This window comes from Selaginella moellendorffii, unplaced genomic scaffold (genome assembly GCF_000143415.4).
Source record: "Selaginella moellendorffii unplaced genomic scaffold, v1.0 SELMOscaffold_18, whole genome shotgun sequence".
Taxonomy (NCBI): Eukaryota; Viridiplantae; Streptophyta; class Lycopodiopsida; order Selaginellales; family Selaginellaceae; genus Selaginella; species Selaginella moellendorffii.
Window position 1 is genome coordinate 719,355 of NW_003314279.1, and position 12,181 is coordinate 731,535.

The 12,181-nt window shown below is 47.5% G+C and overlaps 2 protein-coding genes across 2 annotated transcripts; both read left to right on the top strand.

Moving 5' to 3' along the window:
• Window positions 1-5,534: 5,534 nt before the first annotated feature.
• On the top strand, window positions 5,535-8,662 carry LOC9640716 (acetyl-coenzyme A synthetase, chloroplastic/glyoxysomal). The gene is made up of 16 exons (XM_002971819.2): window positions 5,535-5,773; window positions 5,832-5,981; window positions 6,042-6,197; window positions 6,261-6,383; window positions 6,473-6,644; window positions 6,698-6,777; window positions 6,833-6,934; window positions 6,996-7,084; window positions 7,144-7,234; window positions 7,302-7,415; window positions 7,471-7,695; window positions 7,769-8,001; window positions 8,083-8,173; window positions 8,229-8,327; window positions 8,387-8,503; window positions 8,561-8,662. The coding sequence occupies exons 1-16, from the start codon at window positions 5,576-5,578 to the stop codon at window positions 8,621-8,623; spliced, it is 2,103 nt and encodes a 700-aa protein (XP_002971865.1). The 5' UTR covers window positions 5,535-5,575; the 3' UTR covers window positions 8,624-8,662.
• A 39-nt stretch (window positions 8,663-8,701) lies between these two features.
• On the top strand, window positions 8,702-11,027 carry LOC112346971 (pentatricopeptide repeat-containing protein At5g16860-like). The gene is made up of 2 exons (XM_024677018.1): window positions 8,702-8,741; window positions 8,791-11,027. Exon 2 carries the CDS (start codon window positions 8,793-8,795, stop codon window positions 11,025-11,027), a length of 2,235 nt encoding a protein of 744 aa, XP_024532786.1. The 5' UTR covers window positions 8,702-8,741; window positions 8,791-8,792.
• Window positions 11,028-12,181: the final 1,154 nt, after the last annotated feature.

Genomic DNA, 12,181 nt, shown 5'->3' on the forward strand with positions numbered 1-12,181 from the left:
GGCCAACACTTCGTCAAGATCTTGTCGGACTTGTACATGCACTTGCTCCTGCCACCCTTGACGATGCTCTTCACTTGGCACAACGTTATAAGATGTCGCCTCTTCCACTTCTCGCTGCACGTCCTTCAGCTCCACTTCCTGTGGGTGATGGTCCTGTTCCAATGGAGGTTGATGCTGTTGCTGCTCGAGTCCAAGTTCAACGGCGAGGACGTGGTCGTGGCCGTGATGTTTGTTGCTGGGCTTGTGATGAAGTTAGTCATACTTATTGGTGTTGTCTGCATTTTCCGGATTGGCGACCTCCATTTCCTGGGTGGAGACCTTGGCGTTAGCAACGTCCCGTTGGTGCTGCTGCAATGGAAGGTTTGGACACCGAGATGCATCCGGGAAACGAGGAGTCATGCGAGTAACGGAGGGACCTTGCGCGAATAAGTCAGTGACCCCTTCATCTTTCTTTCGGGAGTATCATCAAGGGGTTCACTCGGCACCAGTTCATCCAGTGTTTACTTTCCAAGCTCGTCTTTATAACAAGAGGTCTCCTATTATTCTCTCCGTATTGGTTGATACAGGTTCGAGTTTATCTTCTATTGCTTGACCTATTGCCACACGTTGTCGTCTACACTTGCGTCGTGCGGCAAAACCAATTTTCATTCTTTATGGCAACGGTCATACACATGCATCTGCACGGGATGAGGCAAACTTGGTTATGCATGTGGGCGATCCCGAGCTTGAGTTGCAGTCGTTGCGGGTGGTGCCGAGTCAAGCTTTTGACCTCATTCTTGGTATGGATTGGTTGCAGCACAATCATGCCAAGTGTGACTTTGAGGCTTCTCCCCCTTGTCTCATACTTCCTTATGTTTCATCCATTCCTCTCACTTCCGTACCTCTTCATCCCTCTACTTCTACCTCTACTTCCATTACTTTTGTTTCCCCACTATTTCTTCCTGTGTTTCCATCTTGTTCTGCTCTTCCCTTTTCCGATCCCTCCGACGATCTTTGTGTTGCAGCAGTTGACCGGCTCATGAAGGAGTATTCTGATCTCTTTGAATTTGACCTATCGTCTGGGGCCAAGATTGCCACACGTCATCCGATTCCAACCGGGGATGCTCGTCCAATCAAGGTTCCTGTTCGTCGTCGGTCACCTAAGGAGATCAAGATTTTACGAGCCAACGTCAAGGAAATGCTGGAGAAGGGTGTTATTCGGAAGTCGCGGAGTCCTTGGGCATGTGAACCTCATCTTGTGACGAAGCCTGATGGGAGTATTCGTTTCTGCATCGACTATCGCCCGTTAAACGAAGTGACGATCCCAGATGTGTATCCTCTTCCTCACACTGCTGATCTCTTAGATCGTCTGGGGCGAAGTCGTTGGTTCACCAAGCTAGATCTTGCTTCTGGGTATTGGCAAGTACCGATGGCCGAAGAAGATATTCCTAAGACTGCTTTTCGTACACCATTTGGTTTGTACGAGTTCTTGGTGATGCCGTTTGGTTTGAACAATGCTCCCACAACTTTCCAGCGGATGATGGACGAGGTTCTTTGCGATATGCCGGAAGTGACTGCTGACTTCATTGATGATGTCTTGATCCACTCGGAGGGGACGTGGGAGGAGCACGTTCGTGATGTTTGTAAAGTGTTGGATCGGCTACGTGATGTTGGTTTAAAGCTGAAGTGGTCAAAGTGCGTGTTTGGGTCCAAGAACACAACTTATCTTGGGTACCGTATTTCTCGTGAGGGTTTGCAAGTTGATCCTGACAAACTTGTGGCTGTTCTAAAGTTCCCTACTCCGAAATGTGTGAATGATGTGCAGCGCTTTTTGGGTAAGGTGCAGTATCTCGGTCGTTTTGTGGATCATCTTTCCGATCGCACTACACCATTGCGAGCGTTGCTGAAGTCATCAACGTCATCTTTCATCTGGTCTCCGGATTGTGAGCGGGCGTTCGTGGATCTCAAAGAGCTATTGACGACTCCTCCGGTTTTGGCATATCCTGACTACACTCGACCTTTTATTTTGCGCGTGGATGCTTCTGACATTGGTCTTGGAGGTGTGTTGATGCAAGAGAGATCGAGTGTGCCTGGTCAGCGCCATCCCATTGCATACATAAGCCGTACATTACAACCAGCGGAGATGAACTACTCCACGACGGAGAAGGAGTGTTTAGCAGCAGTCTGGGGTTTCGAGAAACTTCATGCATATCTACATGGTTCTCGGACGTTACTTGAAGGTGACCATGCTGCTGTTACTTCATTATTGAAGCGGAAGAACCTGGTTGGTCGTACGGCTCAATGGGCTTTGAAGCTTCAGATATATGATTTCGATGTTGTTCATCGCCCAGGGAGTTCTATGGCTGATGCTGATGCCCTTTCTCGAGCGCCTCTTCCTTCTCCACTCACTTCTCATGTTTCTGACGAACCTGTTGTTCCAGCGTCTGTGGATTTTCTAGATGAGGATTCTGTGCCGTCGGCGGTTGCTGTCCTTGACGTTCAGTGTCCACAGGGCGCAGAGCAAGATCTACCTTCTCTTGATGAGGTTCGCGAGGCTCAAAAGATTGAGCCGTGGATTCGAAGGCTTCGAGATGGGTTTGAGAATCCTGCATCACTTGCTGATGACTTGCCTTTCCGGCATTTACATTCTCAATATCGCCTTGAAGATGGCCTTCTTTATTTTGTGGGGACGGATCCTGATGATCATTTACGGTTGGTGGTGCCCTCGGTGTTTATTCCGCGGTTTCTCCATGCCTACCATGATTCTCCTGTTCTAGGTGGGCATATGGGACACCGTCGTGTCACCGAGAAGCTGCGCAGGTCTTTCTATTGGCCGGAGATGCGACGTGATATTATCCGGTATGTGCGTAGCTGCGTTTGGTGCCAAGCTCGTAATACTCCCCCTTGTGCTGCGGAAGGACGGTTGGAGTCAATTGCAGTTTCCCGTCCGTTTGAGTTGGTGGCATTTGATCTTATGGGACCTTTTCCACGATCGACTGCTGGCAATGAGTATGTTATTATTGCTTCTGACTACTTGACTCGTTGGGTGGAAGTTGGTGCTCTTGCTAGCGCCTCTGCAACTGCTGTTGGATACTTCCTCCTCAATCGAGTGGTGTTCCAGCATTCTTGTCCAGAGCGGATTCTTTCGGATAATGGTCCTGCATTTATGGCTGAGGTATTTCATGTTTTGACATCTCGGTTGGGGATACGCCACACTTTTACGAGTGCTTATCATCCACAATCAGACGGTTTGGTGGAATGGCTCGTTCGGACATTCAAAGGGATGATTGCGAAGTATGTGAACTTTCAGCATTTGGATTGGGATGGTTATTTGCCGTCTCTTCGGTATGCCTATGTCACAGGGGTGCAGAGTTCTGTTGGTGCTTCACCATATAAACTTCTATATGGTCATGATCCAATATTACCAACAGAGCTGGGTTTACCTTCGCGATTGCCACGAGCTCCTGATGCTAGGTCATGGGATCAGTATTTGACAAGCATTCTTCCACTTGTCCGAGCAGAGTCTGCCGAACACTTAGGCCGCGTACAAGTGGGACAACAACGGCGCTACAACTCCCATCATCGTCCACCTGCGGAGTACAAAGTGGATGATTTGGTGTTAGTCCGTTTTCCCCATCTTATGGTACGTGGTTTATCTAAGGGGCTCCTTGCGCAGTGGAAAGGACCGTATCGGGTGTTGCGGCAAGTTGGACCGCAAGTTTATGAGGTTCGGCATGACGTTCAGCAGGCCGATCCTCCGGAGATTGTGCATGTGCAGCGGTTAAAACGCTTCATACAAAGGGATCAGGAGCAGTTAATACCGTCTATAGATCCGCTGATGCCTCCTCCTGACGTTCCTCCAGATCCCGGCCCATCTACAAGAGAACCCTGACGGCCTTCCATTATTCCGAGAGGAGGGGATGATGTGAGGGCCAAGTGTACAGCTACGATGCCGTATACTAATATTAGCGTAGTGGATTTTGGTAGCCGTCGGATTGGTTTCAATCCGGACCACTCGCTCCTGTATATAAGATAGGGTTTTTGGGTTAATTGATATGCACATTTCTGTATCCCCTTTCCATATTCTAGGCACTCACATATATATATATATATATATATATATATATATATATGTATATATATATATATATATATACATATATATACATATATATATATATATATATATATATATATATATATATATATATATATATATATATATATATATATATATATATATATATATATATATATATATATATATATATATATATATATATATATATATATATATGTATATATATATATATATATATATATATATATATATATATATATATATATATATATATATATATGTATATATATATATATATATATATATATATATATATATATATATATATATATGTATATATATATCTATATGTATCTCTATCTCTCTCTCTCTCTCTCTCTCTCTCTCTCTCTCTCTCTCTCTCTCTCTCTCACTCTCTCTCTACTCTCTACTATACATACACACACACACACACACACACACACACACATATATATATATATATATATATATATATATATATATGTATATATATATATATATATATATATATATATATATATATATATATATATATATATATATCTGTGTGTGTGTGTGTGTTATATTACTTATATTATTATATTATTATTTTGTAATTAAATTCTTAAATCTCATTTATTTTAAAAAAATATTTTATATGAAGTTGAATAAATATTTTAAGCATAAAGATAAACCATACTAATATATATATATATTGAATATATATTTTATATTTAATACACACATAGACACATTGAATATATGCCAAAATAAAATTTTAGTAAGAGTTCTAAAAACTTTATGGTTTTGTATTATATTTTCTAGTGAACTCTGTAAAAAATCTTGCAACTACTGTTTTTGTGTAATTAAATATTTTTTATAGTAACCATATCGTAAATGATTATAATTCAATTGTACTTTTTTATACTTTAAAGTGTTAGAGCATAAGTTATAAAATTCATTTTATAAAAAGTGTGCATGATTGTGTTTACATAAAAAATATATAATTTTACCATTAGTTTAAAGAATAAACTAAAAAGTGTTTAGGAAAGTTTATGAGTTATAAACATATTTAAAAATTATAATACATAATTAATTTAAATAAATAGCAAATTATGAGTATGTAGTAAAAATAACATGCTGAAGGCAGATCTCATAATAAGTATTTAGAGCTTCAATATAAAGATGGTGTGAGTGTAGGGGAATTTACCTTGCAGTTTTGGAATTTAGATATGTAAGCCATCATTTATATGTAAGGCCCCAATCCCTGGATACACACTCGTTTGTAGAAGACCTCCCAGAGTAAATTCAGCTGTGTGTGCAATTGGAACTGAATCAAACCAATAATGTAATGAAACTTATCTAGAGCAGCTAGAGATACATACTTGGCTATTATATATATACGTGGCGGAAGTAATCAAATTGTGACCCACAAGTGTCAGTCAGGAGCTGCTTCTAAAGTCCCCGGTAGGTCTTTTTTTTGTTATTCCTCGTTTTTGTGCTCCATTCGTCTCAATGGAAGATAGACAGGCCGCGGCTTTGCGCAGGTTACAGGTGCTCTCGCCGGGATTCCTCCCCGACGTTGGTCTGTCGGGTGGAAGTCTGAGACAAGCTCCCTGCTCTTCCTCTCCATCCAAGCAGGAAGATAGCAGCGATCTTGTCTCCGTGCCGCCGCATTTGTTTCGGGACGCTCCAGTCTCATCAAGAAGTCAGGTAAGCTGCCGAGAGCCACAAAGAACAACTTGAAAAGCCTGTGGATCGATCTGTGTAGTATGAATCACTTTACTCCCAATCCCTGGGAGATCCCGACGGGTTTTGGGGGGGAGAAGCAAAGTGTTTGTTTTGGAAGAATCCATGGGACGCTGACCGTCCCGTCTGTGCTTACAACTTCGACAAACGCAAAGGGCCCATCTTTGTGGAGGTATTGCGTGACTCTTTTCTCTTTTCGTTTCTGTGTGGCCTTAGTGCTGATGAAATGCAGTGGTTCCGAGGAGGCTATACGAATGTTTGCTTCAACGCCATCGATCGACACGTTGACTCTGGAAGAGGAAACCAGGTCGCTGTTTTGTGGGAGGGAAACGATCCCAGATTCAATGCCCGCATCACTTACAGTGAATTGCTTAGATACGTTTGTCAGGTTCGCGAAAAGCACTTGTGTTTTTGTTCACTCTTGCTCGAGTGATTTATTTTTTTCTACCAGGTTGCAAACTTGCTGCGCTCGCGAGGAGTAAAGAAAGGTGACCGGGTCTGCATTTATATGCCCATGATCTTGGAACTTCCCGTGGCGATGCTCGCCTGTGCTCGCATTGGTGCTATTCATTCCGTAAGTCACAGGTTTTGGTTTTCTTGTTTGTTCTGTCCTTGTCTTTTCAAATAGATCGTAAAAAAAATGCTTGCTTTCTCCTTCTTCAGGTTGTCTTTGCTGGATTCTCCGCCGAGGCGCTTTCAGGCCGAATCCTTGACTGCCAGTCGCAAGTAGTGCTAACTTGCTCGGCGGTTCGAAGAGGAGACAAGATGCTCCTACTCAAGGAAATAGTGGACGAAGCTTTGCAGCTGTGCTCGCAAAGATCAGGATTCTCCGTTGGTACGTTGATCCTTTCTCTTTCGATTACAAAAGCGAAACGTCCTGTTCTACAGAGACGTGCGTAGTCTATGATAACGAGACTGCAGTACCGCGCAAGAATGTAGCTTGGCAAGCTCGAGACATTTGGTGGCAGGTACTAAAAAACCACCATCGTTTTTTAAGAAAACTTCTCCCTCAAATCCAAACAGGACGCGGTGAGGGAGTGTAGCACAAGTGCAGAAGTAGAATGGATGGAATCAGAGGAGCCATTGTTTATGCTCTACACAAGTGGTTCTACAGGAAAGCCAAAGGTAAGAAAGTGTGTGATTTTTCTTTTCTCACACCATTCTAAATGCCTCGAAACAAAACCAGGGTGTTCTTCACACTGTTGGAGGCTACATGGTGTACGCTTCCACGACTTTCAAGTACTGCTTTGCTCCGCGCAAGGAAGATGTTTTCTGGTGATTTTTCTCGTCATGGTTCCACCAGCGCGACAACTCCTCTAAGAACTTCTTCGCAGGTGTACTGCCGACTGTGGATGGATAACGGGCCACACATACGTCGTGTATGGGCCCTTGCTGAATGGTACAACCTCTCTAGTCTACGAAGGGGTATTTAGTCCTTGCTTTCTCTTTTAGACTTTTTCTCAAACTTTTTCTTTTTTTCCTGCGATTCAAGGTCCCGGCCTGGCCTCATCCGGGTCGCTGCTGGGAAATAGTAGACAAGTACAAAGTCACCGCATTCTATACCGCACCGACGCTCATTCGATCCTTGCAGGCGTACGATAAAGAGGTAAAGCACTTGCATCTCACCTATTATTGATTCCTGACTTTGCGTCTCGTGTCAGCATGTCAAGAAATTCTCGCGGTCCACCCTTCGGCTGCTAGCCACGGCCGGAGAGCCAATCAATCCAAAAGCTTGGAACTGGTACTTCGACGTGGTTGGCGATAGAAGATGTCCGATCTTAGATACATGGTGGCAAACGGAGACAGGCGGAGTTATGCTCACGCCTCTACCCGGTGCGTGGCCTTTGAAACCAGGATCGGCAACTCTTCCTTTCTTTGGAGTGGAGGTAAAGTTCTTCGAGTAGTGTGATCTTCGAGCTAAAATACTAAGTTTCTTGTTTCTGTTCTTCCTTGATGCAGCCAGTAGTTTTGGATCAACAAGGCAAGGAGCTGAAGGGCCCTTGCGAGGGCTACCTGTGTATACGGCGTCCGTGGCCAGGAATCGCCCGGACGATTTACGGTGACCACAAGAGATACGAGGAGACGTACTTTAGCACCTGGCTGAGTTACTACAACACCGGAGACGGGTGCCGGCGTGATGAAAATGGCTACATTACTATCACGGGACGCGTTGATGATGTTATCAATGTCAGGTAATCGGATTCTACGCCAGAGCTTTCCAGGGAACAAGCGAAGATATGTATGTGATGTTTTTTGTTTTGGATTTCTATCAGTGGTCACAGAATAAGTACCTCAGAGGTGGAAGCTGCTCTGGCTTCTCATCCCGGATGTGCTGAAGTTGCTGTGGTGGGATTTCCACACGAGGTGAGATGCCACGGCGATCGAGCGAGAATTGATTATTAGATTGCTTTTGTTGCAGGTGAAGGGAGAGGGAATCTACGCCTATATCATCCAGATGGACGGGCATACAGACAGAGGCGAGCTGATCAAGGCCTTGAAAGTTCTAGCCAGAAAAGAGGTATACTTCTTAGTCTACTGTGATGAAAGTTTCGATTTTGTCCTTCCGTTGCTCCGTAGATTGGAGGATTTGCTGTTCCGGACGTGCTACATTTCGTTCCGGGACTCCCCAAGACGCGAAGTGGGAAAGTCATGCGAAACATTCTTCGTAAAATCGCCTCGAACAGAACTGACCTGGTATGTAAACAATGCATTGAGGTAGATCATATGAGCTTTCGTTCGTTTTTGCTGCAGGGCGACACAAGTACGCTGGCTGACCCGGCTGTAGTTTCAAAAATTATTAGCTCCAAGATGTAAAACAAAGAACACCAATGTGAAGTGATACCATTTTCCATCCATTTGTTTGTGATAAGGAACTTATCTTCGCCAAAACAGGATTTTGAAGCGTCGTAGGGCTCTTGCACAGTGGAACGAGGTAAAACTCCGAACTTCTTCTCGCAATGCTCCAATCTTCGCGGTCCCAGCCATGGATTTAGCCGCGGCGCCATCGACAAACTCGAAACCCAGCGAGCTTCCACAGTCACGAGAAAAGAAAACAACAGTGGCAGGAAAATCCATCTCCAGTTTCCTAGTAGCACTCAGGGAATGCTCCAATGCGAGGGACTTGAGAAGTGGAAAAAATCTCCATGCCGAGGCGATCAACAAAGGCTGGAGCTCGACCACTTACGTATCAAACAGCCTTGTCAACATGTACGCAAAGTGTGGAAGCTTGGCCGATGCTCGCGAGGTGTTCGACAAGATGCAAACACGCAGTGTGGTCTCTTGGAACTCCCTAGTGCTGGGATACGTCGACAATGGCGAGCCAAGAGTGGCGCTGGAGCTCTTTGAAAAGATGCTAGCGGGGAGGAGATGCGAGCCAAGCGCACTGACTTTCATGGCGGCGCTCAAAGCTTGCGCGGCTATGGCGGCCAGCGAGCACAGCCACAGGGTGGAAGGGAAGTCTCTCAAGCTCCGGTGCTTGGAGATTGGCATGGCGGTGTACTCTCGAGCCGCCATGGCCGGTTTCGACACAGACATCCTCGTCGCCACCACGCTCGTCAACATGTTTGCGAAGTGTGGGAGCTTGGACGACGCTCGGAGGATCTTCGACGCCATGCCGAACCACAGCGTCGTCTCCTGGAACGCCATGCTGCTTGGCTGCGTCGAGAATGGTCGCGCGAAGCTGGCGCTCGATTTGTTCTCCAGGATGCTGCAAACCAAGACTCTCGCGAACTCGAGGACTTTCGTCGCCGCTTTCAAGGCTTGTGCTGCTCTAGCCGACGAAGAACAGGGCCGGGAACTCGATGATCACAGTGGAAAGATACTCAAGCTAAAGTCGCTGGAGACAGCCATGGCGCTCCACCTGCTCGCCGCAAGCTCCCGCGCCTGCGATCTCTCCGCCAACTTGTTCGTGGTGAGCGGCTTGATCGACATGTACGCGAAGTCTGGCTGCATGGATCTTGCGCGCCGCCAGTTCGATGCCTTCCAAGCTCGTCACGACGTGGTGTCAACCACGGCCTTGCTACTGGGATACGCCGAGAACGGCGAGGAGGAGAGAGCGCTGGATCTCTTCTCCAAACTCCCGGGAGACGTGGAGCCAGGCACGCCAACTTTCGTGGCGGCGATCAAGGCGTGTACCGGCATGGCCGCGAGGGAGGAGCCCCGGCAGCTCGGCAAGCTCGCGATCAAAGCTCGGTCTCTCGAAACCGGCATGGCGATCCATGCTCGACTGATCGCCTCGCGGTTGCTCGATCTGGACAAGTTCGCGGCGAGCAGCCTCGTGGACATGTACGCGAAGTGTGGCAGCGCGCTCGACTCAGGGCACGCGTTCGCCGCGATCGAGCGTCCGGACACCGTCGCGTGGAACGCGCTCATCCTCAGCTACGCGGACACCGGCGAGGAATCCCTGGCGCTCGAATCCCTCGCGCGGATGGAGCTCGCCGCCGCGGATCGCTGCTCGTGCCGCCCGGATTCCAGGACCTACGCCGCCGCGCTCAAGGCCTGCGGCAATCTGGCCTCGCTCGCGCAATGCCGGAGGATCCACTCGGCACTTCTCCGGCGCGGCTTTCGCGAAGAACACGACGAGGTCCTCGCGAATTGCCTGGTGGACGTGTACGGCAGGTGTGGCGGCATGGGCGACGCGCGCCGGGTGTTTGACTCCATGCCCGCCGCCGGTCTGGTGACGTGGAACACGCTCCTGGCGGGCTACGGCCGACAGGGGGACACCGACATGGTGTTCCGGAGCTTGGGGAGCATGTCGCGCGAGGGCGGGCACGCCGACACGGTGACGCTCACGTCGCTCCTGGCGGCGTGCAGCCACGCGGGGCTGGTGGGCAAGGCTCGCCAGATCTTTGGAGCGATCGCGATTGGCGGGGGAAACCATGATGGAGTGTTTAGCAGGATCTCTCCGGAGATCGGGCACTACCACGCGATGATCGACATGCTGGGCAGGGCGAACGAGCTCGAGGAGGCGGCGGCGATGGTGGCGGCGATGCCATTCCAGCCCAGCGCCGTGACGTGGATGATCCTGCTCAACGCGTGCGCGAAGTGGCGGAACGTCGCCGTGGGGCGGCGGGCGTTTGAGTCGCTGGTACCGCTCGGCGGCACCGCGGCCGCCGCCGCGCACGTGCTAATGTCCAACATCTACGAGAGCGAGCCTCCTCTTGACACGTGGCAGCCCCAGCAGCTGCCAAGTGTTCTAGGGCCACCCATGTCGCATTAGGGCAACGTGCACAGGTTAGTCGGACGTGGCCTTTAAATATCTGCCACGTCATGGACACTTTGCCCTAAAAGCTCTGATTCGTTTGCTGCCACCATATCGCCCCAGGGAGCACTAGCAAAAGGGCCAACTCGTACCCATTCGGATTGTCACTTCACCGTCTCTTAAATCTCTGCTCTCTTTTTCTCCTCTCTCTCTCTTTCTCTCTCTCTCTCTCTCTCCTCCAGATCAACTTGCACTTCATCTTTGGTTTCTACTCTATGATCATTTTTGTGTGTGGGCGAAAATCTTTCGTGCCGAAAGAGACAACGGGACCCCGCCTCTCGCCCCAGCGCATTTCCACGCGAGTGAATTACCTGGGCACCACACGTCGTTGAAATCGACCATTTGTTTAAGTCCTCCATGCTACGCGGAATCGGTCTTGAGGCGAACGCAGCCCACATTTTACAATGCAGTTGAGGATAACGGGAAATCAACTCCACACCTTTTCTAGAGCCCTGGTTTTTGCAAGAAAATTCCGAGTTTTTGACGATGAAAAACACTGCGTGACTTCGCAAAGGAGAGCGTGGAACGTCATAGGGGAGTGGGAGCTCCCGGGATCGTGGAGATGAAGCGACGAGCGGGATTGAGCGAGCTGAGTGGCTTGGAACGGAGCGGGAATGTGGAGGAAAGTTTTTTCAATCGCATTGTATCTCAATGGGCACCGCAAGACTATAAATAGCATATAGATAGATAGACAGATCGATAAATAGTATATCGTGGTTAATCATTTGAAGTGCTCGCGTACACCCAAACGCTTGGCACTAGTACTGCCCGACGATCTTTGCTGCGCCTATAATTCTCTATAACTCTTTATATTTCTTTTCTTTTTTGTGGGCTATAGAATTTCACACATTGTTGCTATACTATTCTACTCCTTGTATCAGATCTTCCATACAAGGATAATCCGAAAGGAGATCACACTTCCTTGGAGAAGATTCAATGAAACTATATTAAAGTTTTGAGACCAATCTTTGTTCGTCATTGTCGTCATCTCGGCTATATCATGGCTGGAAGAACGCATACATATAACCAGAGGAAAAACACGGAAACAGAAATTCGAAGTAAAGAACGAGGAAAGGAAAAAAAAAAAAAAACGCAAGAGAGACAAACTTCCG